This window comes from Ictalurus punctatus, chromosome 26 (genome assembly GCF_001660625.3).
Source record: "Ictalurus punctatus breed USDA103 chromosome 26, Coco_2.0, whole genome shotgun sequence".
NCBI classification, from domain to species: Eukaryota; Metazoa; Chordata; class Actinopteri; order Siluriformes; family Ictaluridae; genus Ictalurus; species Ictalurus punctatus.
In genome coordinates this window covers 14,944,676-14,972,624 of record NC_030441.2, presented here as the reverse complement: position 1 = coordinate 14,972,624, position 27,949 = coordinate 14,944,676, and the positions used below count along the sequence as shown (strand labels likewise).

Sequence of the window (27,949 nt, the reverse complement as noted above, 5' to 3'; positions counted from 1 at the left end):
TATATATATATATATATATATATATATATATATATATATATATATATATATATATATATTTATTTATTTATTATATATATATATATATATATATAAAATTTTGCACAACACTGGGTAGCAAAAGTAACGTACTGATAAAATGCCAGGGCAAACTGTGACGTTATGTAAAATGATCTTTATTTCACATTTCAGTGCAGCCTGCCCAAATGTACAAGTTGAACAAGATCTGAACAGAAGGGACACACAAGCACATGCCGTGATTGTGGGAAACGAACACACCAAATTATAACACGGCAGACCTTTTCCCCACTTTGTACTTTATGCAGTACTGACTTTTTTTGTTTTGTGCAAGTTTCTACTCTACATTATAAAAACGGACAAGGAGCATTCTAGCGGTAGTTATTTATGCATACAGGACAGTTCCCGCACTTCCAAAATGCCTTGAAGAATTAAAAAAATAATAATAAAGCAGGTTTCTGTAATCAACAGGGGAAAGAAAAAAAACATCCCAAAGGAGCAAAAGTCTGCAGCAGTGGTATAAAGGCACGTATGGATACTGTGCCATTTTTAAATACACATCAGCTCTTCGTATTTTTCGGTCTCAAAGTGAAAAAACAAACAAACAAACGACTTCTATATAGAACCTCCGAGGTGACTTTGTGGTTATTTTTAATAGGGTTGCGGCCACGGCATAACGCATTGAGGCCACAAGTTTAATATTTTAAATGATTATGCCAAGGCAATGAATTGTGTAACTTAAGCTCACGACTTAATATGTTGTTGAATTGTCAGACTTAATACGTTAATTATCCAGTTAATTATTTAGCAGAAATTGTACAAAAAAATTCAAAAATCTATTCACTCTACATATGGGTCGCACTTTAATAAAAAACAAAACAAAACAAAAAAAAACCCAGTATGTCACCTCAGTGGGTCTATACTCTTACACTGTACAAAGACTGAAACAAATCGGATGTAACATCGTTCACAGATTGATACACAATGATATACAGCACAAAATACTGCTTTTAACATCAGAATAGTTTAACAATGTCCTGGCGCAAATGCTACAAGGTTTTCTTGGGGTGGTGACCGTTTTGTGCAAAATTTGACCTTCAGCAGTAATGCATGATAATGACGACTGCTTTAAGATCCAGTGCAGCTGAACGGTTCTGACAGTTCACTTCGAAACGAGCTGCCTTGGATATTACATTTCCAGTTTTAAAACCACTGAATGTGACTTGAATATGAAATCCAGTTGCAAGTTTGCCTGAAACATTTATTTGACTTTATCAAATACTTTATTAAATATTACCTGCTTCTCTTTCCCTTTTCATTGACCATCTCTGAAATACGACAAACAATTTTTTCGGGGGGGGGGGGGGGGGGGCAAAGGAAAGTTCAATCATTTTCCTTCTATCAAATATAATTTTCATTCCTTTAAGAAACAAACGAATGCAAATCTACTGTATCTATTGCTTCTGGTTTAGGTCTATAGCAGAGGCACCAACACTCATAAGAACAGTCCATACAGGATTTTGCAGAGGTTTTTTTTTTTTGGGGGGGGGGGGTTGTTGCTGTGATTGATTTTCCTGTGGCTTTTTTCAAAATCTGTTATGCGATGTAAAAAGTTTATTGTGTGTTTTTTTTTTTGTGGAAAACTATTTGAATTGGCGAAATTGCGATCGCACGAAATTGTTCTGCACGGTCTTTCACAGTGATGTTTTTGGTAAATGAGACCTTTTAGCTGTACTCGTGTTTCACGCACGTGAAACGAAGGGGGCTTTGGCTGAATGCGCGTTGTGATGACGTCACATGGCGCGTCTCGGCCCGTATCTGCAGTACTTGTGAAAAATTGCGAGCTCCTCCGAATATTGCTATTTCTGAGTTTGCTTGATTTTGCAAAATCCTGGAGGGACTGGAAGAAGTCACAGAAAAAAAAAAAAAAAAAAACACACAAAAAAATACCCCAGAAATGTAACACAACCCTAGACCAGGTGTTGTTAACTGGTGCACCGCGGTCCAGATACAGACCCAGCAAAGTATTTAACCAAGTTAAAAATAGTGTAGCTAAGCAGGTCAATGTAGGAATTAAAAGCTATCTGTAGTTCATTGAATCTAGCTGATTCAATACTAGAGAATACTACACCACTAGAGACATTAGGTCTCATAACTTTCACAGAGTTTTAGTTTTATTACCTTCTCTAGTCTGTTCAGCAAACTGACAACATAGGTTGTTTCGTTTAAAAAATATATATATATATATAAATATATATATATATATATATATATAAAAAATATATATATATAAAGCTGACAAAGATGATTGGACAGAGAAGCATGTGTTTATTCCAAACAGACGTCTCATCTGTTCAGAGTCCGTGGCTTTAGTCAAAAGCGGTAACATGGAGCGCAAGTGCGAAAGAAAATATAACCACTCTGGTTTGTTTTATTTGTAGACCTAAACTAATCATGAATGGTTAACTGTTATTGACAGTTAGTCATGTTAGTCACTAATCCAGCTGGACCTTTACAAATTTTAATTGAATACCCCCAGCCTTGTGCGGGTTGGCGGACGAGAAGGCGACTTTTTCCAGATGTGCGCCAAGCAGCAGGAACAAATAAGCAGCTCCTCCATTTTCTAGTGAAGAAATAGGCTGCGGTTCTGCCTACTTGCGAACAGTTTAGGTTTTACGTGCCTCCCGTGTCGCCTTGGTAAGGGGTCAAAACTAGTAAATGCTCCAGCTTAACTGTAGATGTTGGCACCTCTGCTATAAGGACCTTGCTGAGTTGAAAAGATCACTGTTCAGAGTGCTCTTAACGTTATTGGTCCTCAAGGGAGTAAACTCTCCAATGAAATCGCACGCTAATCTGAACTACTCTGAACCGCAAGATGTGCTGAGCTCAACGCACGCTAAATCCGATACTTATATATATTTTATATATCCACATATATTTAAATTCTCTACTCACACCAGCTATAAAGTACACTATTTACAAGAGTTTTTTATTTTTATTTTTATTTTTTTGCATATCGAGGTCACTTTTATGCACAGCGTGGCAAATAGCATGGCTAGAAATGACTGTGTTATCAATATGGCACTGGAAAGATTCAAATTTTGGTAGTTTATCTCCACAAACGGAGACGTCGAGTATAAAAATATGCCGGTACATTGTAGTGAGTGTGTGTGATTGAGAAAAAGTGCCTCTGTTGACAGCTTGCTTTGCTGCATAGCACTATACTTGGCAGCTGACATCACTGCCATTAAAAAATAAAAACAAAAACAAAACCATCTAACTAGCCTTATGTGGTTCGCCTGGCACAGCGGTTGCCAAGTAACAGGGGCGCTTGTGTTAGTGGCATTCTTTCGTAGCCGTCACGTTGGCCATCACGGCGCGCTGCAGACCCCCTCCGGACTTCATTTACATTCCTATCATGAACAGCTCTCTAATAAGAGGAACATCATGCCAACACACATGCTTTGCACTTCCTCTCAAGTCCTGTATGAGGCAGCATTTAGCCAAAATCGGCTGTACAGACAAACGATGTTCAAATGAAACAAAGGCTTGTGTTTAAAAAAAAAAAAAAGATTTTAAAAAATTTCTGTCATGAGCCCAGAAACAGTGGGAACCCAGTGGGGTTATTCTGCTGAGTATGTACAGTGAGTAAGTTCAAAATAAACTGCTCGTTTGAACATTTCCGACTCATATACAGTATGATGCATAATGTTTCTCATGTTAGATATCTAGATGTCTAGACCATTAATAAATAACAGGCTGGAACGGATCTAATATGAAGCATAGCTGCTTGTGTGAGCATTTGTCATATGACTGACCTTCACAAAAGAGTCGTGCATCTCCAACATACTGTAAACTCACTAGAATACATGTCCCATAACAGTTCGGGTTTTTATAGCTTACCGTTAATCAAATATGTGCTTTGCTGTTATCCTTCTAACTACACTGTTAACTGGAAAACTAGAAAGAAAAAAAAAAAAGAAAAACTGCAAACATTTTCAGGGGGTCTTCAGCCAAGCCAAACATTGACACACAAACCGATTGAGCTTAACTCTCACATGCTACACATTCTCATATAGTCAAAAAACAAACAAAAAAACCTGTAATAGTTAAACTCAATTTTCTTTTTGTCTTAAAAACCCCTCACTATTGTTCCCTTCACTAAAGTTAAATGTTTCCCTTAGGGAATTGAAGAAAAGGTCAGGCCTGACTGAAGGAGAGTCATCTATTCCTCCTCCTCCTCCTCCTCCTCTTCCTCCTCATCATCGTCTTCATCATGGCAGTGTGTGATCTCCTGTGGAGTCTGGGGGAACAGGTTAGGGGGTTTGATTTCGCTCAGGGAGCGTGTCAGCTGGCTGCGTTTGCATTCTATTTCCTTGCAGTCGACGCTGTGGCGGTTGCGTGTAGCCAGCGGCGACTCGGTGTCCGTGTCGACGTGCGTGTGCTCCACCGTGGACTCGTGTGGCATCTGAGAAAATAAAACAGAATTTCCAGCTTCAGTAATCAGTCGTTCTCAGAGTGGGAAAATCGGATGTCTTCCCTAAAGCATGTTTAAGAGACTCGTTAAGAGATGCAATCACTTCAAGTCACAGGCAATCCTGCACTGGCCCACGCAAAAGTTATAATGAAAATAATCGTACAAATACTAAGCTAATACTACTAATAATAATAATGTCATAGTAATAAAATACTAACACGATAACAAAATGATCATCATTGTAAATCGGATGGATGGATTTGCATTTTGTCCGTTGCTATCTCACATTAAAGGCAGAAAAAGATCTGACATGATTTATCTTGGTTTCGGGTTTGTTTGTTTTTTAAACAAAAAGCTGCAATGTTAACAGGAATGTGTAAACTTTTGTCGGCCACTGTAGATAGATAACAAGGGTGTGCAGACATTATATCCACAATAGATAGATAGCTAGATAGATAGACAAGATAGATCGATAGATAGACAAGATAGATAGACAGACAGACAGATACTGCAGATAGATAGATAGATAGATAGATAGATAGATACTGTAGGTGGATGGATGGATAGATAGATAGATACTGCAGATAGATAAGATAGGTAGATACTGTAGATGGATGGATAGATAGATAGATAGATACTGTAGATGGATGGATGGATAGATAGATAGATACTGCAGATAGATAAGATAGGTATATACTGTAGATGGATGGATAGATAGATAGATAGATAGATAGATAGATACTGTAGATGGATGGATGGATAGATAGATAGATACTGCAGATAGATAAGATAGGTAGATACTGTAGATGGATGGATAGATAGATTGATAGATAATTAGGTAGATACTGTAGATGGATGAATGGATAGATGGATAGATAGATTTGATGACATTAAAGACAAGACAGAAAGATACTATAGATAGATAGATGGATGGATGGATGGATGGATGGATGGATGGATCTGATGACATTAAGATAACATTAACCCTCCTATTATGTTGGCGAAAAAAGTTACATCCATTATGTTATGGGTCAAAATGACTTATACAGTTTAAATACACAAAAAACAGCAAAGAACAGCTTAAAACAGTCAATTATTATGGCTTGTCCAAGACAAGCCATAGGAAGATATATTTGAATATAAGTTCATGACCCTAAATGAGGAAAAAGAGAGATTACCATACTGGTTAGACACAAATGTGGAAATGGGCATAATAGGAGGGTTAAGTGTCAACAAGTAAACAGTAAGTAAGTGAGTGAATATCCAGCTGAATGTAAGTGGATTCAGTACATTTAATATTGCTTAACTGACACAATGTCACTGTAACAGTAATAATTATCCAGTGATCTCAAAGTTCTCTGTCACAATGATGAGGATACCGATCCTTAATACTAAACAGCAGTTATTCTGTGACTGTCCTGACTCCCTTTCATAACAGTCCATAAAGGCGTTAAGGTGTGTGTTTCTCTCACCAGTACGTGTGCAGCTCTGAAAAGGTAGCTGAATGGGTAGTACAGCAGGTTGATGAAGGAAGCAGCGTACAGATCGGCGTAGCGCATCACCTGCGAGGCGAACAGGGTCTGTCGAGAGCCGCTGCGGAACAGACTACCCATCATGCCGTAGCACATGTCCATGTCATGGGTCACTTTCTAGAAGGCATTGAGAGATACTTGTAACACCCTTTTTCGATACTGCATTAGCTTCAGCAAGGCAAATTGATTCAACCTTTATATAACACATCTATGCTAGACGATCAATTCTGATTGGCCAGAAGGTGTTGGTTAAGTTTCTATAACAGCAGCTCAGAGAGTACTTCCAGCTGCAAGGCAGATCAATGTGGGTTGTAGCAAATTACACAGAGACTCATGTGCTGGATGTTCAATATAACCTGATTTAAAAATGGAGCAATTGTTGCCACAGTGGAGGTTTCTGTCAGGAGATGTTTATTTAGCATTTTTGGAAGGAGTCTCCAGTCTCCAGACACGGCAAAATCTTCAGCACAAAGGGCTTTGAGGATTCTCTGTAACATCAAAAGCGCTTTTTATGTCTTATTAACTTCAAAAGAGGAGGGGGAAAAAAGATATCTGTTGACGGAGCAGCTGTATGACGTAAGTAACTTGTTTCGTGGTCATTCAACAACGATAAGCGTAACTGTAAACGGACAAAAAGTGTCGTCCGTTAATAAAGCATTGTCAGCACGGGCAAACTGCTGTGATATCAAAGGAATAAAACACGTTACAGGAAAATTATCCCGTCTTATCAGGTGTGGCTTGACTGTTACATATATAGTTGAGTGCAAAAGTTTGCGTACCCTCAGGACAAAATTAAGGCATTTCGTTTGTAGCAACATTTAGTTTATTTACTTATTTTTTTAAAGAGTTCAATGATTTTCATAAGCAACAAAAGTGATTAAATACTATACATTACCAGTTTAGACACACCTGCTCAGAGAAGAGTGAGAACAAGTAAAATTACTTTTCTCATAATAACAAGTTGTTTTCTAAGAATAATGAGATACAAATCTCATAATAAGAAGATGCTGATTAGGATTTTTTTTTTTTCTTGTGTGGCAGCGTTGTGATTATAACTCTATATAACGCAAACTGTAATGTCAGATTTGCTACACTGATTTTTTCAGGAAGAGGGTCATGGAAAAACTATGCTCTTTTTTTTTCTTCTTCTTTCCTAATTTTGTATTTGAATTTGCCTTCTGTTTTGGACTGTTGTGAAATGTTTGTCGATAAATAGAGGTTTGTCTTCCCTTTTTTCCCCATGGAGGCTAGGTGTGCGTATGTAGGTATGTACCTTCACTCTCCTCTGGATGGCACTAATGTCTGGTCTCTCGTTGCTGCTGCTGTCCAGATGCCTGTGAGCAAGAGAGAGCGAGAGGGGGGGGGGGGGGGAGAGAGAGAGAGAGAGAGAGAGAGAGAGAGAGAGAGGATATAGGTCATGTCAGAGGGGGCATTTCCAGAAAGAGGAACAGTGAGAAACGCTGACCCCTTTGACTGGTGCAGAGCTCACAAACACACACACACACACACACATACACACAGAGGACACTTGGATAGTCAAAGGTATACAAAGAACTCACTTATACAGCTCAGCCAAGAAAATGTCCAGACCCTGGAGTTCTTCAAACAGCGCTGTGAAAGACAAACAGAGTGACAACCATGAGCGTACACTCCTGTCTCTGTTTCTTTCCTTCTTTTCCACTTACACTTCAAGTGAAGTGATTCATCGTTAGTGGTTTTAGAGATCGTTTGAGATGCGCAAAACACAGGACAATGTTTCAATAAAGCTAAATAAAAGCAAACAATATGGTAACGCACCAACCCTGGTAATTTACATATAAAAAGAGCACATTCAAAGTTTGATCTTCGTTTAACAAAAAGACTCACAGCTCTTGTCGGTCCAGACGTGCAGCTCCTGGGCGAGTTCGGGGATCACCAGGAACGTCCTCCAACCTTGGCGTTTTTTGGATTTCAGAATGTCTCCAAAGATGTGGTCCCCAATGTAGAGGATGTCCTTCCCTTTAGCGCCCAAAAGGTCACACATGATGTCTGAGGAACCTAGAGACCAGGGACAATAAGATGTCAACAACAACAACAACAAAATACAGCAAGAAGGACATAAGTAAGGAATAAACCATGACCAGGTGTGCTGTTATTGGAAAATAAAGCATTGGCAATCAACCTGACGCAGAATGAAGCACAATTACTGTTACCACTCAGAAGCTGATTATTTTACAATATCAGAAAATGTTTTGCTCCTCATATACGAGTTGCCAACAACTTCGATTTTTATCAATTAAAGAACGATCAAATACGTTCTTCCTATGTAGGGTTCCATTTAATGTTGTTGAATGTTACGTGAAACAAGCTAGTCCCTCACCAGTCTCTCTTATTCATTCTAAGACAAAAATACAGTTTGTCAAATTACCAAGAAACCGCAAAGCCCTCTTAAAAACTTTCCGGTGTTGACACTGATGCTGGAGACTATTTCCAAAAATAGTCAGTAAACATCTCCTCACAGAAAATTACAACATACCCACAATTACACACTGCTCCATTTATGTGGAGCATCCGCCATACCATACAACTGCCTGTATAAGTTGTTTATCAGGAACCAAAAAAAAACAAACCTCCACTTATATTTGTCTCATACTAAGACCTTGACTGCTACAGTTTAATACTTTAGTACTAGTAGTTTTGGACTGATGGAATTTAATAACTGCCCTTTGACTTGTATAATGCATGTGCTACAGATAGAGATTATATGCTACAGTAGATAGAGATTAGGTTGATTGCCCAGCACACCCCACTGAAATCATGACCCAATGATTAAAGCCTGCTTACACAAGACAAGGTCTGTTGAGTGCAGGACAGTGGAGCTCCAAGACTGGAGCTGAAAGCACCAGCTGTATTGAGTATGTGGTATACGTGTGAAGGGTGAGAACAAGTTATGTGTAGCATGTGCGTGTGCGTTTCTCACCTCCAGAATAGACTATTCCGTGCTGCAGAGGGCCAGTATATGTTCCGATCTTGAGCCTCCCGGTGGTCTACAACAGAGCGCATTTATCAGCATTTATTAGCTCGGATTTGTTCCATTATTCTGCACAGCAATCATTTGCTTTTAGAACTGTGATGGTAAAATGGGAGCACACAATGGGAGTCCTCTCCTTGACTTGCAGGTTGGTTCTGCACTCAGAAACCTGTACTCAGGTTTGTTCTGTACTCTGTACTCAGCCATGTGCTGGCCAAGTGTATTGACTGACTCACCGTATCGACCTGCCGCAGTACAGTGCCCTCGCCAAAGAACAGTGGCTTCCGTGCGTCCACCAGGATTAGATCGAAGTACGACTGCCATGGGCGATGCGGAGGGCTTTGCTATAGCAGAACACACACCGTAAATTCAGCAGTGAATGTGTAGTTACCTTTCAATCTAGTTTTGAGCAACATTGTATAATTTATAATATTCTTCGACAACTCAACTGTAAGAAACCATACATCGGCTATATTTCACTAAAATGATCTGTAAAGATCGTGTTGTGTAAGAAGCGAGTTGAACAAAAAAGGTAATGAAAACAGTCAGTCTGTCTAAACACTTGCTAGTTAAATGTGATCTTGCACAGTGAAGGTCACACTTAAGTTGTTGTATAGCTACATTCCATATCAAACTGGAAATAAGCCTAATTTATTCGGTTTGTAATCAGACAGTTACTATAAAATTGTTCAGATTTGTTAAAAAAAATCGTGATAACGTCACTTGCAGTTGAGTGTTATTCGCTCCCACTGTCAGTGGTTTTAATGTTTTGACGGATCGGTGTATAGTAGAAAATATCAAAATTTCACCACGTCAAGGATTTTCCCAGACTGCCACACATTTATTGAAAGATTAATATTAGCAATCATTTGTGCTGGTGAATGTACAGGTCAATTACACTTCTACAGGTCATTACAATAATCTACGCGCACTGTTTGCTGCTTCTGGTAAGTAACGTCCTTGAATGCACATGTTAATGAGACATAATTTTTTTAATGTAACTTAGTCAATCATGACATTTTCTTTCTTTACCAATAAAAATACTAGTAGTATTACAACTACTGTATGTATTGCTTTATGATTAATCAAATATAGATGTGAAATAAAACACTCACCTTTGGGCCGTAAGGGAAATCAAACAGGTAGGACATGATTTTCTGCAATTAATTAATAAAAAAAAAAAAAAAGAGAGACACTTAGTTTCATTACACAACCCTACACTTACACCAGGCAGTGACATGTCACTTGTGTCGCTTGTAGATTGTTTCCGATGGGCGTGCACTATCCAGTGTTGAATTATTTATTACTTTTGTTGCAATGAGAAACAGAAGTAGTTAAAATTAAGTTCTAAAGTATGTAGAACTGTATAACACGCTAATCAGTGTGAAAACTGGTTGTTTGATTTACAGGTTACATGCTAGGCTTCATACTAGCTTCATTCACAGATTAGCAAAGCAAGCTAACTGTACTAGCACCATACAGTCACCAGAGGCACCAACAATTTCTACGATGCCCTTCCGAACTTTTATTTTTTATTCGCAGTGTCTCTGTACACATTTAATGAAAGGTCATATATGACAGGGGGAAAAAAATGAAATCGCAAATATCGTCTTCGGTTTCCTTATGTCAAACAGTAAATAGAAATGAACAAACTAAAGTTGTGAGTGGGGAACTAAAGAAACGTCGGAGCATTCGCGCCACGGGATTGGTCCGACGATTCGTTTCCTCGGGCACACCTAATTTACATAAAATGAAAATAGAACAGAATCTTGATTTTGTCGTATTGCCATCGAAATGGCTGCTGTGTTGCGGACCTACATAGAAAATGAGCGGTCGCCTGTCGCTTGCGAGTGTGAATCCAGGATAAAATTACATACGCACTGTATGTGCATTCTTTCACATGTTTATGTAGGTGTGTGTAAGTGTATTAAGACAGCTGTGCACTATCTGTAAACTCACATCTGTGTATTTGTAGTCACTGTTGGTGGCCAGGAACACTTTGCCAACTTCGTTCATGCGGCTGAGCAGCAGAGGCAGCTTAGACTTTAGACAAGATTCACAGAGAGAAATGACTCACCTCAAACATCTCAGCATGAAACCAAAACCCACGCATGAAGAACACGGAAGCAGGGCACACTTACATCTTTCACCACATATTTCTCCAGATTCTCCACTGTTTTTTCCTTCAGCGTTCCCTACGGACAAAAGGACCCTGTTTCAGACTATATCAGAATATCCGAATATGCCTCTGGGCATCCCATCATTCTAGAAAGCTACAAAGCTCCAGCTCACACTTCCTGCTCTTTAAAAAAAACCATTGTACAACATTACAGTCTGTTCAGACCTCAAATCTCCTGCTACCTTAAAGTGGACCCAGTCGACAGCGTCTCGCACGTCCTGGAACATGCTCTTGAAGGACATGAAGAGGTCTCCGTCTTTGAAGCCTGTCTCACAGCTAGAGGGTTTGAAAAAGGGACAAAAGTCTAAGGCTCTGCAACCAGGTAGTCAACACACACTATCGACATGTTTAAATGGGACAGTCTTCCCTTGTTTGAGGTCGTTCCGAGCCAAACAGGAAAGCCCTCTCCCCCTAAAAGGACCAACAATTGTTTCAGAGGACATGCATCCATACCAGAACAAATCACACACTCAATTACGTCTGTATAGGCTTAAGGCTATACACCTGAGTGTTTCGATTATGAGTATCGTTATTTAATTCATTAATCGATTCATTAATACACATGTATTTTATTTACGTCCATACAAAGTGATTATTTTCTCTATAAGATACATGCTATATGATTAGTTAATACAGATTAATGACATTTTCACTGATGCCATGCCTGTACACAGTTCAGTGTGCTACAACCATCTACTGTAAATAAAGCATGCTGTAAACCGATTTTCAACACACCATTATGATTTGCTTATCAGCTTTGCGTGTGCACTGATAAGCCTCTCCCAGTGTGTGTGAGAGATATAGGGCCTCAATCAATATGTGGATGCAGTGTCCAAGGTGAGCGTGTGACGGCAGTCACTACTGGTTAAATTCTCACCTCGAGTACCGGTCGCAGTTGGAGAAGAAGTCAATGAGGCAGGCGTAGAGGTAGGTTTCTGCGTGCAGAATAACAGAAAAGAGTGAGAGAGAGAGAGAGAGAGAGAGAGAGACAAAGTAACTGTGTAATTGCATCGCGCTTTTGTATTGATTCGGCAAACCTGTTATTACAAAAACACAGTTTAAAGCACCGTGTCAACGTGAAAGCGGAGGTTTCATATGCACTGGGGCTTTACTAAACTAGGCCTCACACGAAATGTGCACGTTTATTCATTCCGTTTCATTTCAAAAGCCTTACGTTTCAAAAATAGTAGGGTTCAATACATGAACTTCTTGCCTTATTGTGTTTTTGCACCTGTTATTCTGAATCTGAGTGAAACCGATACTTTTGGTTCGAATTAAACATCACGAGAGTCGACCAAGCATGGAGAACACAGAGCCGGTGCTGAGCAAGTGACCAAATAATAATATAAATAACTAGTTTGAAATTTATTTCGTTTATTTATTAATTTTTTGTTCTTTTGTTCCTGAATCATATTTCTACCACACTTTAACTCTGTTCTTTGGCTCGGTTTACCAGCTCACTTTGAAAAGAAATTCTGATGCAAACCGAAACTCGTAGCCAAAACCACCCCCTCGGCTACAGAATTTGGAATGATTGCGAACTGTAAAAGTGCTTTGCGTATGAAATCCAGGCCTCCCACTAAAGACTCTTGGGTAGGAGTTGTAAGGCGGAGTTGTAAGGCGGAGTTGGAAGGCGGAATTGGAAGGCAGAATTGTGCTATTTCAACTCAACTTCAGTTCTTTCAGTTAATTCTATATATAACTGATTCACTTCCTGTAGTTGGTTTGATTCAGACTCGGGGGTAAAAGCACCAGGGTTCGAATCGAATAAACTAAAAAAAACAGGCTTTATTGATAAACAGAAACCAAATAAATGCCTGAACCTAAATAGGCCCTGGCTAATCCTGACAGATGGCAGTGATTAATTACCCACCTGGCAGATTGAAGAGAGTGTTAAGGATGTAGAAGCGTTCAGTGTCATCACGCTGGATGAATTTATTGGAGTAGAGCTCTCGGATTTCAGGCCTGGCATAAGGGAGAGGAAAATTATGGAAACTTTTTTTTTTTATTCGTGTTTAATAATAACAGCCTGTCCATACTACAGCAAATAACAGCAGTTACATTTAGTGTAATACTAGACAGCAGTTTTTCACAATAGGTTATGTTAATAGTTAATAGAATCTATTGAGGTATTTTTTTTTAAACGGTGTTAAACTATAAAAAGAATCCAGAGAAATAAAATAATCTTCTCACCCACGCAGGAAGTTAAAGCCATGAACACACACCAGGATGTTTCCATAGGAATCCACCTTCAGGAGGTTACCGTACAACGTATCAAACACCAGACCTCTGGAGTAAAGAAGACAACACAATGTTTTCAGTTAAGCCTATTCATGAGTTAACTAATCTCAGAATTGATTTTTTTTCTAATCACTACCTGTGTTGGAGTTCCTTTTATTTCTGTCAGGGATAAAATATTGATCATTTGGTAACGTGCTTACCTGGTGGGGAAGGATGGATCATAGACAAAGCTGAGCAGTTCCTGTGGATAGCCAATAAAAACCAGTCGCTCAACAGTCAGATCAAAACCCAGGGACTCGTATTCTGGAGATTTATACACTGAAACAAAACACAAGCAAGATGTTTTGCAAATCAATATGCATCATTTATCATAGGAGAATTGAGTATTCATGAAAACGTCCGTCGTTTTTTTTTTCTCGGGAAAATCATTTGTATCTGACAAGAGCTTCTGAATTTACATATAAGAAGACTCACTGATGTGAACCTCAGTTGATCGGCTTCAAATTGTATAACTGGTGGTGACTTGAATGAAAGCAATCAAAAACTAATCCATAAGTTAACACAAATAAGAACAGGAAATAGCAAAAGAAATAGCAGCCTATAAAAGAGGAAGCGTTAGCGTGTGGAACTGCAATGGCTTAGCTGCATAATTGGAAGATTTAGCACAGGGAATGCTTAGGAGACAAACTTTCACCAATTAGTAGTCATTTTGTTGTTTTCAACAACAGCTTTGTGGGAATAACTAAATGTAAATCAGCTGTACCGTGTAAACATGCTTGGTATGTGGGGGGGGGTTAGCATTTATTGACATACGCATGCCACGCATGAATAATTGTAAAGTGACTCAAGAAAAACTGGCTTGGGTTTGGTCAAAGTGGTTTCCCATGCAAGCAATGTCATCGTTTCAGGTATCTGCCAGACTGCTGTTCATGTGTATGAGAAATAATAAGGTGCACAACAGTTTATTTTAACATGTAGAGCAATACGTTATGAACCAAGTGTTATTTTTGGCATGGATTCCATGCATAGCAGGTTAAGTATTGTTTATTTCTAGGTAGGATGCCTATCACACCATTCCGTTCAGTTTAAAGAGCCTAAATTAAATCACACAGATGCTCTTTGTGATGGTCCTGTTCCTGAGAAAGATTAGATTTGGTCCTCATTCTTAAAACCCAAGCTTTGTTACCAGAAATAAATCAGTAAGCATGTTGGAACCTCACTGAGGACAGCATCTGAGATGAGTATCCAACAGCAAGAGCGACTGCATTCACAATGGCTTAGAACAGTCCCTGAATGTCCGGTGATCTCATCTGGATCGAAACCAGATCCATTCACCCTTTTACATTTAAACCCAATTAAGGCCCAGAGCTTGCATGGATGGAGATTAACATTTGAGAGGGCAAAAGAACCAGCTGAGAATTTTGAGTCCTTAGTCCATTATTTCAAGCCAAGACCAAAACACAAGGGGAATATTTAAAAAAAAAACAAAGGCCCCATAAACAAGATCATCCATGGCCATACTTATTAAGACATATGTTCTGGTAAAAAGAAATAGAAGAAGGTTGTTGACTCAAGTCTTCAAGTCGTGGGAACGCAAGCCAGAGAGATCTCTTGAGAAAAGAGCTGCCGTTAGGAATGCCTCAGGGAGTAGTACTGGGGTCTCTAGAAATCTTCAGCTGTGAGACATGTGGTTCAGTTTGATTACAACATCTCACACAGGGTTGCATTTAAGAACTGTATCGAACATGATCGTATGTGATATACATTCATCCAAAGTATTTTGGATCTACAGATAAGTGTATAAGGAGTGTGCACTGGGGGAAGGGAGGTGATCTATATTTTTAACCTTTTCCCCTTCTCCCTTTTAGTATCTCCTTGTAAGATCTGGGATGCTACAAAGAACCATATTTTTGAGCCTCTTTGCATCTTGTTCACAATGATTAGCACTTTCTTGTCAAGTGCCTCAAGTTGACCATGCTAGAACACATAACAAGAAGCCTTTGTCACATATACACACACACATTACAGCACAGGGAAAGTCTTTTCTTCGCATATGACAGCTTGTTAAGAATTTAGGGTCAGAGCGCACAGTCAGCCATGATACGCCACCCCTGGAGTAGATAGGGTTAAGGGCCTTGCACAAGGGCCCAACAGTAGCAGCTTAGGAGTGTTGGGGCTTGAACCTCGACCCGAAAAGCCGGACATTGTGATGGGGTTTTAAAACATGGCTTCCAACAAGGATGCGATTCAAAGCCACACATACAGAGCACAATGGATTAGCAGGCCATCGCCTTAACCACTCGGCCACCTCGTCCTGCTTAGTAGTGATTATGGTCCCGGGGTCAATCCTGAGGTAGAGGTACTCTTTGTGCGAATTTTTGCATGTTCCCTGTTATGAGGTGTTGCAATTGCAGTAATACCTAGGGAGTTTTCGCACTTGGCTACAATACCGAGTCTGCACCCATGATCGATTCTGGCCTTGTTTGTGAATGGTGTCAACACGGGAGGTTTGTTTTCACATCACATCTGTTGTGCACACAATTTTTCCATAACGGAATACATCAGGCACATGTTTGTATTAAGGTTTCAGCAATCAATTGATAATTTGTTTAATTAAATCTTTCTTTACTTGTGCTAGACATTGCTCGACCGGTAATTAACCGGACTAGGATCTTGAGTGACTCAAGAAAAAAAATCATGGGCCAATTGGGCAAATGCCTATAGTCTAAGTGAGTAGCCTAAACAATGTTTAAAATAACTTATTTGTTTATATTTGGAAATTCTGCATGACGGTAGAAACAGAAATAACTGTGGGAGGGGGCGGGAGTAGTAAGAGTGTTTGCAGGAGCGTGTAGGTTTGTGCAGGTAACAAGTGGATGTGTTTTTTTAGTCACATGTGTTAAATGTCTTCTTGGCTCCATGTATCTAGAAAACATTCCAACTCCTCAGCAGATCACAACATGCCAATGTGACAAGTTCAACTAATCGTGTTACCTGATGCCGTGAGGATTATTTTCGCACACTGCATGGACTCTACATGAGTTCACCTCACGTAAACCCTAAGTGAACAGTTTCCACGCGTAAACAACAGATACTAAACTGCTGACTCAAAAGGTGTATTCCAGACTAACACCCAGTGTTCCTGGGACAGGCTCGAGACTCACCCTGACCAGGATAAACTGGCTACTGAAGATGAGGAATGAAATGATGTGCAAATAGGTTTGGGTTCAGAAACAAAATATCCTAAACTGATTTAAAAATAAATAAATAATAATTTTAATAATTTATTAGTAGTGATACCACAGTCTATAGGTATGCTTTTCTTAATACGCATTACCAGCACATCACTACTTCCTGGCCATGAGTACTAAGTCGTCTCTTCAGGTATCCAATGAAAAAAATTACTATTATAGTGATTGACAGTGACATTACAAAAAGGAGGCACAAAATTCACACTGCTAAAAATATGACTTTGGACCCTTTATTTGACATGGGTTAACACAAAAGAATGGCTGTCTATGGGAAGCATTTCGCAAATACAATAGAAGACTCCCTCTGGCTTGGTCTTGCCCCTTGGAATCTGTTATCTCCTCGTTTGACAGATAATTATACCTCACAAGCATGCATGTACTTTGGCCAATAGGAATGCTGTCTAACAGCTAGAGCCACTACAGCCAGAGAATGACCCATACCCCCATTAGTCACAATAATCATGATCTGGAGCTTGACATATGCTAGTCTCATACTCGAGGAGGGCTCTTTAGTGTATGTTGGTTATACGTAACAAAATACATGCTGTAATTGGTCCAAAGGCTTTATCTTTGGCTGTTTAAGTCAATATAAAAGCAACTATTAAACACCAGTTTAGAAGCCCATCAGGGTGCAGTGCTATCAACACTAGGCTGATGTGGAGAATCCTGACCTTTGAACTTTCCCTTGGTTACAGAGGCCAATGATCACAATTAAAACACATCCTGAGGATTATTTTTCATACTGGCAACAATCTTATGGACAGGGCAAAAAGGACAGATTAATCTAAAGGCTAGACTGTACTGTACCCAAGTTTGTTTAAGAGAAACATGATTCTCATAAACGTTCTTGCGGCAAGATTAGGCATGACGTACGTAGATCTTCCCATTGCGGCTCATATCCATGCTACACTGCACTGTAATGTTTGCAGGGGCAGTGATCTTTGAGAACTTGATGAGGTTTGTGGTCGCAGTGTTATTCCGGCTCAAGATAACACGATAGCCCCTTCCCGTTGTAAACACTACGGCGAGCAATAAAGCTGTGGATGTCAACAGCTGAATGCCCGTGATATCTCCCTTGAGCCTACAATGAAGGCAGTCTGTGGAGAACGCAGGCCCATCAGTCCTGGCATGGCACAGAGCTGATCTGCTTTCCTAAAGCAAGCAGTCCCGATTTAGCAACTAGCGACTGTTGTTAGTGGCTGAGTCACTGAGATGCAGGGCAGAAAGCAAAGGAAACCCAATGCACCCAGTGCACTATAAAATGTCAGCATATTGGGTTCCTAGTTGGCCCAAAAAAACAAAACAAGCGTAAGATGAGGTAATACATAAGATGGGTTAATTTGCTGATAACGTATGTTGAATCTTCATGATAGTGTTTTGTTTTTTTTAATCTTATGCGGTTTTGGCTACAGTAACAGACACGTTTTAAGGATAAGGCTTAAACATAACAGCGTACCAGGAGATCCAACTAAGTTCCAATGACGAACATTTAAATATATCCTACTGCATGTTTACCCTGCGTTTCAATGTATCTGTGCTGCTGGCTATTTTTAAGGGGAAGAAAGCTGCCACATCCCAGCGACACATTGTAAAAAATATCAGAGCTGAAAAGGACTGTGGTCCCGTCATGGTTTACCAAGAAACAACTGGCACTGATTACACACCGGTGAGCCTACAACATGCAGCAAAATGGCAGGCAGAATCTGCAAGTAAATGATGTGTCACATTTCTTGGTAACAAACAGTGAGCCTCATTGTCTTACCTGCTAAAGTGTAATCCATGTCAAAACCAAAGCATTTGATCTTCTCCATTGCCAAACTTCTGTTCACGAATACCCTGAAACAAACCAGAAAAACAGGAATACATCAACAGACCGAACAAACGGAACATTTATACAAGTGAGAGCTAGGCTGCAAAGGGCCAAATTTTTAGACAGATATGCTTTAGTCATGAAAAAGATCTCCAAACGCCAAAGGGGTAGTCTTTTTTCCCACCGTTTTCTATCAGTTCCCTGCTTTTGATGTTGCTGAGCCAAATCCGGCATAAAGCACAGCATGGAAAGAAAAGGGTTCCCAGATCCCCTTGACCAGCATACAGAGAATCTGTTCTGAGAGACAGCTAAGGCTTTCTGGGTATTAAATAAAACCCCCAATGCAACAGGGTTTATACGCTGAGCCTGATGTTAAATGTCAAACCTGACACGCTTGGCCGAAGCTATCTGTTGATGCTAAATCAAAATCGGAACAAATTTTAACATTGTTTTGGAAGCAAGTCTCTGCTGTGCACTCAACATTAACTTAGGGAAACCTGTACACTTGCAACATTCATGCGCTTCTCCAATCAGCCAATCGGGTTGCAGCAAAATCATGCAGATACAGGTCAAGCGCTTCAATTAATTTGCACATCAATCATCACAATAGGGAAAAGAAATAATATCAACGACTTGGACTCTGGCATGGTTGGTACTGCCAGACGAGCTGGTTTGAGGATTTTAGAAACTGCTGATCTCCTGGGATTTTCACACAGTGAAAACCGTCTCTAGAGTTTACACAAAATCGTGCCAAAAGCGAAACATGGCCAGAATTCGAAAATTGTATGCGGACACTCCTTATCGATGAGGAGAACGGCCAGACTTGTTTCAGCTGAACACTACAGTAACACAAATAACGACTCTTTACCACCGCATCTCAGAACACACAACACACTAATCTGTGAGGTGGATAGGCTACAACAGCAGAAGACGTTATCGGGTTCCACTCCTGTGAGCCAAGAACAACAAGCTGTGTCTACAGCGGGCACAAGATCACCAAAACTAGGCAGCTGAAGATCGGAAAACCATCGCCTGTTTTTTGTTTTTATTACTAGTTTGCAAAATCGATCAACGTGGAATAGGAAAATTGACATATTCTGAACATGTAACATTTCACAGCCCATGAAAGCAAAGAATATATTTTTGTAACATTATCTCGTTTCAAGTCTACCTCGTAACTGCACACTGTTGGACCCCCTCCACTGGCTCATTTTGGTAGACAGGAAAAGTGCAGCTCATTTTGAGTGCAGATGTCACTGCTATTGCAAGAGTGCTAATCCAAACTGTCTGTCCATACTGCTATGCCTACAACCTGACCACAATAGCTTGCCGTTTTTGTTTGCTTTCTTTGGAATTCAGTCTATCTGAAAACTATTGTGCATGTTCTGCTGCATTCTCTGTTGTTGGGTCTTTGTTGAGTTAGAGGTTGTTTACTGGCACTCAAAGACATCTAGAATAGTCAAACGGGCAAGAGGAACTGGATGATCCCACAGCAGAGAGCACTACAGGCAGGTTCTGGCTGATAAACAAGCGCACCAATGAGTATGTTTTAATTTCCTATTTCTCAAAGTTCACTAGTCATATCTAATTATCACATAGTGACTGTGATGCAGCATTACTGCTATCTTTGTACTTTAAGCCTACTGAATGCACCCAGCTGGAGGTAAACAGGGTTGGTTGGATTGGATCTTACAGAGGTTAATGTATTTCATCACATGGTTGACCCGAGTGTACAAATACCAGGGCATAGTGTAAGACAATCCAGATAAAAGGGCCACCTTTGGACCTCAAATAGACAGTATGGCCAATTGGATCTGATCCAAAAGCGTGTGACGCGAATGTTTTAGCTCCTTCTCTTCCTCAGTTATCAGCTGGACAAAAAAGAAAGATAAATCTTGGCAAGGCTTTGCTGACAAATGGTTACGTTATATATTGTACAGTAGGTCCACAAGGTTGAATACCAAGAATTCAAAGTATTGTGCAAAAGTCTTGCACATGTAAAGCAATATTGTAACACAAACATGTCCTCAAAAGTAATTAAATGAAACTCTACTGGTATCGCTACAATGATAAGTAAACAGATAAACAGAAAATCTATTTGGCGTAACTTTGGTGTAACTACTAATTATTTTGAGTTCCGGTTACCAAGCCGAAATTGAATAGTTTCCCAAATGAGTGTATCTCCAAGTGTTTTGTTTGTCTAATGCAGTACCACAGCAATTTGCCAACAATTTTTATTGAACAACACATCTTTTAATGCTTTTAATGCTTTTAATCCATTATAGTGTATCCTTAATGTTGCAGAATTAACTTCCTGTTATCACTTGTGTGTAATTTCCTCACCAGCCTCTTTTCTCTCTCTCTCGCTAAGTTAATAACATGCAGGGGAGGAACACAGTTTATATTACTGAGAAACCAGAAACACAAAGTCCCCTGTCCTGAAGACAAAACACTGCCACTGGAAACTCAATGAAAACACTGGAGAAAATTTCCCCATATCAATGAGCAGCATATTCGTTTTTTCTTTGCTTAATAATGACACGTTTTTCTATCCGTATGTGGAGCATCCTCCATACAAGTCCATACAAATTCTCCATACGAGTGTTCCTGTGATTTTTTTTTAACAAAATATCGAAAAGTTAAACAATAAAGACAATTTTTCCCAGCCTTTTGGCTCATATTGTCCAAGGCTGCCAGTATTAGTAGAGGGCACTGTATATATATACTTTAACTTCCTGATTATTTTCCAACCATTGAATCAGTTTAAATAATTCACTCCTTAATAATATAGTTTCCCTTGGAGATAGATGCAAACGCAGGCATGGTTTATTACACAAAGCAAAGAGACTAAGACAAGACATGGCGAAACAAAACAAAGACGAGGCAGAAGTCAACAAGCATTAAAATACACAAACTAGGACCTTGTCCAGTACAATAAACATCTCAGGCACAGACGTGATAGCTCAGCTGGCTCCACTGGGCTAATCTAAAATGGGATTGCATAATACCATGGGATCTGGACGATTCCCATTGATTCCATTTCCGCTACATACGTCTTCGGTGTGGTTAAATATTTTCATGTCTTCTAGGCCCCTAGGTTGGTTGTGTCGAGTTTAGACTAAGATCCTAGTTTCCTGCCAGACCCTACTTCAACTCTAACCTATATTTTATCCAGCGTGGTTGGAGAAATTCCTATACTTAGACATCTCTGGTCTCTATTTTAAGTGTCGAGATTAGAATTTACAATTTGGCCCACAACCAAAACAGCACCACTCATTTTATTTCACATTTACGACATGCCGTATCAACTGCCAAAGGATTGACTGATGAGTGTTGATGGAATGGTTAACAAAAAAAACAAACTCACTTTAAAACATCTTTCACTTGACTAGAATTCCAATGTCGGTGTCCTTTCCACGGAACTGACATTTAAAGAGACACAATCTGGCTAGCCTCCAAACACCAAAGTATAGCCAGGTCAGTGAGAACTTCTATTTTAGAGACTGAAAGGCCATCCTTGGCTTTGGACAACGGACAACATTGTGCTTCTGGTATGACAAAGAGTCACAGATCGAACGACCACATCTTCATTAGCAAGCCTATATAATTACACACAATACATCCTAAAAATCTAATAAAGCCTCATCAATGAAACTGGAGAGCATGCTCTCTGAGACAAGACAAGCCTGCTATGCCCTTTGTATAAGATCCAACAATATAAATTCTTTCCATATGCTTCAACTATTCCCATATGGAAACTCTGGTATGCTGCCGGAGGATTATTCTGTATAGAGTCTGAAGTGGTGCTAGAGGGATATAATGATAATTATAAAGGTCAGAGTGGACAAATCAGAAATTCTTTGGCTAGCCCACCAGGCAAATAAAATAAAAACTCCAATGTGCTGTCCATCCAATGTTCGGGCTGCTCAGAAACCCAACTGACTAGGCTAAAATATTATATTATACCACAGCGCAGTGATAAATTAAAATAGCCTGGACATGAACAAGAACAAGAACAAGACTTAACTTGGTGGAAATACCATTTGAAACTTGTACACAATTGATAAAAAGGTCTACCATATAAAAAAGTTAAAAAACGGAAATGTACATGCAAAATTATCGTTCCAATTTGGATTAATAACTAATATCTTTTCTAAGATACTTGGCTATTGGAGGACAAAACACAAACTCAGCATGGTATAACTGGAATAGCGCATTTTGTAGCATGAGAATCTACAGTGCACATGACAAACTGCATGAAACTTTTTTCCACAACTTTTGAGGCAAATTTTAATGAACATACATTCCCTGAAAGGTCTATGTATAGATGAAAATAAGAATAATAGATTGCATGATATAAATGTGTCAAACCCTGAGAACTCCATTGCGTAGCCTTAATTCAACATAAATGACTGGGCGGCAACAATGTCGGAAAAATAAATAAATAAATAAAAGCGTCCAGTAACATAGACATTAACTTTAGAAGGCAGAAGTGCCAGAAGCAAACTGTCTTTTGGAATACAAGATTGTGTAAGGTGCATTCACAAGAGAACCACAGACGTTCTCACAGTACAACCAGACCCGGAAGAGCTGCACTGTTTACAGCAGAGGAAGAGGGACGCTGCATGCAAGCTTCGTTCGTTACATTCGAGGTTGATTTTGCTTTAGGTCTTGGTTTATTTTTCAAAATGGTGCAGGTTGTATTGTGAGAACGTCCGCTCTCTCGCGCCAACACAACACGCATACATCGTGGTTCAGTCGTCGGAGATCTATGCGGAACATATTTTGTGAATAAAGATTACATTTTAGTTTTTTTGCGGATACAAAGCATTTGTAGGGCTTCATAATATTTCAGTTAAACCAGTGGAGTCACATGGATTACTTTTGTGATGCATTTATGAACTTTTTGGAGCTTGAAAATTTTGGTTACATGGATTATCAATGGAGGGACAGAAATCTCCCAGGTTTCATTAAGAATATCTTCATTTGTGTTCTGAGGATGAACGAAGGTCTTATAGGTTTGGAACGACATGAGGGTGAGTAATTGATGCCAGAATTTTCATTTTTGGGTGAATTATCGCTTTAAATATTGTTTAAACAATATTAATAATTACATATATATTCTATTATACAAGTATTTGTGAAGCAAATTTCCATGACTTTTCCAAAACTTTATGGGTTTATTTAGTTTTCCAAAACTTCTCCAGGCCTGGAAATTGCTATTTTACAATTCCATGACTTTTCTAAACTTTTCATGACCGTCCAAATCCTGTTGGTGTAATAATAATAATAGAATTATTTCTATATCTGATGCATTAAACTGAATATAAATAAAATTATTAATTTGATATACATTTAGTATACAGTCACTGCCTGGACAATAGAAGATGAGACAATTTAAATTTTATTTAATTCTTTTTATTAATTAAAAACTTAGCATTATTATAAACTGACTGGAAGGAGCTGATTTCATGTTAAAATTCTGTACTTAATCATTAACATTATAAAATGTTATTTTTAAAAAAGGGTCTTTTGTTACTCCTAGTGATATTTTTAATAAATAAAAATATCATTTTTGAATATAAAAATGCATCATTACCTAAACATCATGAAAACCTAAATATCACGATATCATAGAACCATGTTTGAGAATGTTTATGTGATATTTTTGTAATACTGCCCACTCCTCGTGCAATGCACCATTCAATTTCAATAACGTGTGCATACAATTAATCAAGCATTTTACACCCCTGGCTACTTATAATAAAGTTTGTCCATCACACATACCTATGATATGCCTCCCGTCTGTATTTCTTCATAGCCAACCCGTCCATGTTCGCTGGGAGGTCTGCGTAATGCTGAAGGCGGTCACTCCATGACGTAGTCATCTTTATATCTATTAGGCTCAAATGTTAATCTGGGGGAAACAAATAAAGACAGATGTTTTTGCTCATGGAGACAGAATGGGATTGAAAGAGAAGGCCATTAACAAGCAATTTAACGAAATCACTTTGAAGTCGTTGGTTTCTAACACACTTCAGAGAATCCACAATCCCAACATGCCATATTTAAATGTGATTACATTACTGTTGAAAGAAGGAATAAACGGGCACTGATTAATGTCTTGATCTAAACTACTGAAATGGAAAATGTCAAGACTTGAAATGTTGAACCAGGCTTGATCTGATCTGATCTTGTCTGGTCTCTTCTTCTCTGAAGTAAACTCGGCCAGGCTGATTAGATTTAAACTAAATCTAATTCTTTTCAGGTAAAATCACATTCAGACCATGCTACAAATGGGTTCCCAAATTAATTTGGCTAGATCTGTAACCCCAAGCGAATTCACTGTCTGAAGCTGTAAACTAAATTTATTATCTCCATACAATACAGTATATCTAATCAGCTGGTGTCCTCATTTTAACCAAAGTCTGTATTTCACAGGAAGTTTCTTCATGAACTACTGACGCAAGATGACTGGTAACAGTTAAGAAAAGCACTTCTCTTACCCTATAATTCATGAATGCTGACTTGTACAAACACACTGGAGGCCTAAGGGCTAAAGGACAGAGATTTCTCCAAGACAAGGCTGTCTGAAATGAACACCAAAGCCATGACATCATATCACTCACCCAAGGGCAAACCTATTTTTCAAGAAGAGTGGTTGGTATTTTCTCTTGCTTACAATTTCAGCCAAAACTGGAACGATGAAAAAAAAAAAACCCTCTTCTCTAAAAAGTAGGCTGGCAGCTTTTGTTGCTAGAAGAGAAAATAAATGGGCCAAAGGACGCCTGCCGGCAATGTTGTGACGAGAAGTGGTACACTATTTGAAAATAGGGTTCTTCACATAGTTATGGCTACTTACCTGCTTAAAAGTGTACTTCACTCATAGAAAAACAGCTATTAAACAGTGACCATTCCTTGACACTGAATGGTACTACACACAAGGCTTTACATTTTGTACCTTTAGTATGTATCTATTACCTCGTGCATTTTTTTTTGGTTTGTTTAAACGTACACCATATCAACATTTCCAGCTAAAAGATACATATTAAAGGTACAAAAGATCCACAGAACAACGAAAGGTACAGTTTAGTACCACTTTGTTTTCTAACAGATAATCAATGAATCGATAAAAGTTCATGAATCACACAGTCGTGTTGATAATTGTTTCGTTTGAAGGACCGCAAAAATAGACAGAATTAAGTAAATACTGGACAATTTTTATTTATTTATTTTCCTTCCAGGTTTTTTTTTTTTAAATAAATTATTAAAACATGGTCTCCTGCCTAGCAAATAAATAAATAAATAAGAATACCAAAATGATAAAATGTTAATAAATCAATAAATAAAAAGGAAAAGAACAAATCAATAAATACATCAATAAACCATTCCAAATTGTTCATGAGAAATTAACCATTAATAAATAAAATCTCTTTCTCGTTCTTTATTACACTTTCTCAGTCCTACATTTAGATCAATGTGAATGCACTATTTCCCCCAAGAATATTTAGCAAAGATTGTACATGAAAACCAGGACTGTAATACACAGTTCTAGCAAGCCAACAAACTTGAAGATCATGAGAAACTTCGCATACTACGACAGATATATAAACACACACGAGGATTAACTTAAAAACATTCAAGTCTTGATCCTTTTGTTTCTCCAGCTCTAGCACAGAACTGAACAGAAGTCCGGTTCAGGACTAACTTGCAAAAATAACTAACCTCCTACACAGGAGCACCATGGATAACCACACAGGGTTTTTATTTTTATTTACCCTTTTGGAGATTTATCTATGGATTAAAAAGTTGGCTGGATTTAGTTTCTTTTCACTTAGAACAAGTCCTAATGGAGTCTAAGTAATGTAATATCAGTGTTACAGCTGCAGAACAATGACATGTTTAGCTAGCTTTAACTAGCTTTCACTAGCTTTCAGGGCTGCGGTTAAAGTGACTAAGTGTTAGCTAAGGAACTGTGTAGATAGAAATACTAACGAGTATTACATAGTTATACGCAGTTCTACTGGCCTACAGATAAACAAGCTAGCAGCAGGGTATTAGTTTTGTGCAACGAATCGTCAAACATCACATCACCGTCATCACATTTTTTGTTGTTGTTGTTGTTTTATTATTCTTTTTTTTTTGGTTATTATTATTGAGCGTCTAAATGTACCGTTTAAACACACACACACACACACATACACACAAGCAGCTGGATATGGATATCGATCTCACAGTGAACAGTAAGGTAAAAGTGATGCGCGTACAAAATGGCTTAACCGAGCTCTATCTCGCCATTTTCACTCACCCACCTTTCAGCGAAGCAGAAAGCAGCAGCTGCACAGGCAGGAGATCTGCGCATGCGCAGTAGCACACCACCGCCGCCGCCACCACCACCACAAGCGACCCGGAGAGCAACACGGAATAACAGCGAGCGCGCGCAGCTGTGCTGGTAACCTGTCTCCTCTCCTGTACCGGGAATATAACTGTCTCCTCCTCCTCCTTCTCTCTTTCAAAACAACTGAGAGAGAGAAAGAGGGGCAGGAGATACGGGGCGCTGATGGGCGGGGTCTGGATCGTGTTGGGGGCGTGGTTATATATATATATATATATATATATATATATAGACATATATATATATATATATATATATATATATATATATATATATATGTATAACATAAACTGGGCCGTTTAGATTTAGTGGAATAGAACAGATTTTTGAACTGACTTTTATTTTTCTGTCAGGTTTATTTTTTTTTCACATTGTCTCAAATTTACTTTAAATAGACCATCTGTGAGCAATAAAAAGAACTGACGGAAGAAAAGGGAATAAATACGAGACAGTGGTGGGCGGGGCTTTGATTATGTTGAGGGCGTGGTTATATGCACGGGAGGCTACAAACTTTAGTGGAACAGAAGGAATGATTGAATTCAGTTTTATTTTTACAAAACACTGTGTCATTTTGCATTTAGAGACAATGAGTGAGCAATAAAACAAACTAATAGAAGAGAGTGGAATATATATATTGGGCGGTAGTGGGCGGGGCTTATATTGTGTTAGGGCGTGGCTATATGCACGTCAGGCCACACAATTTTAATAATACACTTACATTTAATATAAAATAGAAAGAGTAGGTTTAGGTTATTTATTATATGTCTATATTGAGTTATTGAGTAGAATCTAGTTTTTCTGTCAGGAATTACGGAACATTTAGCGTCAACTGACAGAAGAGGGCGCAATAACTAATAGAAGGAAGAAGACTAAATACGTGCGGTGGTGGGCGGGGCTTTGGATGTGTTGGGGCGTGGCTTATGTCACATCAGGCCACATACTTTTAATGTTACACTTATATGTAATATAATATATTCAGTAGAGTATTTTGTCACAAATTACAAAGAATATAGTGTCAAAGCAACCTTATAAACAT

The 27,949-nt window shown here is 38.8% G+C and overlaps 1 protein-coding gene across 2 annotated transcripts; it reads right to left on the bottom strand.

Moving 5' to 3' along the window:
* Nucleotides 1-160: 160 nt before the first annotated feature.
* On the bottom strand, nt 161-27,039 carry nt5c2b (5'-nucleotidase, cytosolic IIb). Of its 2 annotated transcripts, XM_017458030.3 has the most exons (18): nt 26,831-27,039; nt 24,306-24,435; nt 18,471-18,544; nt 13,658-13,775; nt 13,410-13,505; nt 13,090-13,181; nt 12,094-12,151; nt 11,399-11,492; nt 11,179-11,232; nt 10,997-11,080; nt 10,153-10,194; nt 9,274-9,381; nt 8,987-9,053; nt 7,894-8,064; nt 7,587-7,638; nt 7,301-7,361; nt 5,968-6,144; nt 161-4,486 (listed from the first exon to the last, which is right to left on the bottom strand). In XM_017458030.3, the coding sequence occupies exons 2-18, from the start codon at nt 24,404-24,406 to the stop codon at nt 4,244-4,246; spliced, it is 1,692 nt and encodes a 563-aa protein (XP_017313519.1). In that variant the 5' UTR covers nt 24,407-24,435; nt 26,831-27,039; the 3' UTR covers nt 161-4,243. The 2 variants fall into 2 exon arrangements, with proteins under 2 accessions (XP_017313519.1, XP_053532051.1); XM_053676076.1 differs by lacking the exons at nt 13,090-13,181; nt 13,410-13,505; nt 13,658-13,775; ... (1 more) ...; nt 24,306-24,435; nt 26,831-27,039 and adding an exon at nt 11,586-11,627 and having other exon boundaries at nt 11,399-11,494; nt 12,094-12,149.
* Nucleotides 27,040-27,949: the final 910 nt, after the last annotated feature.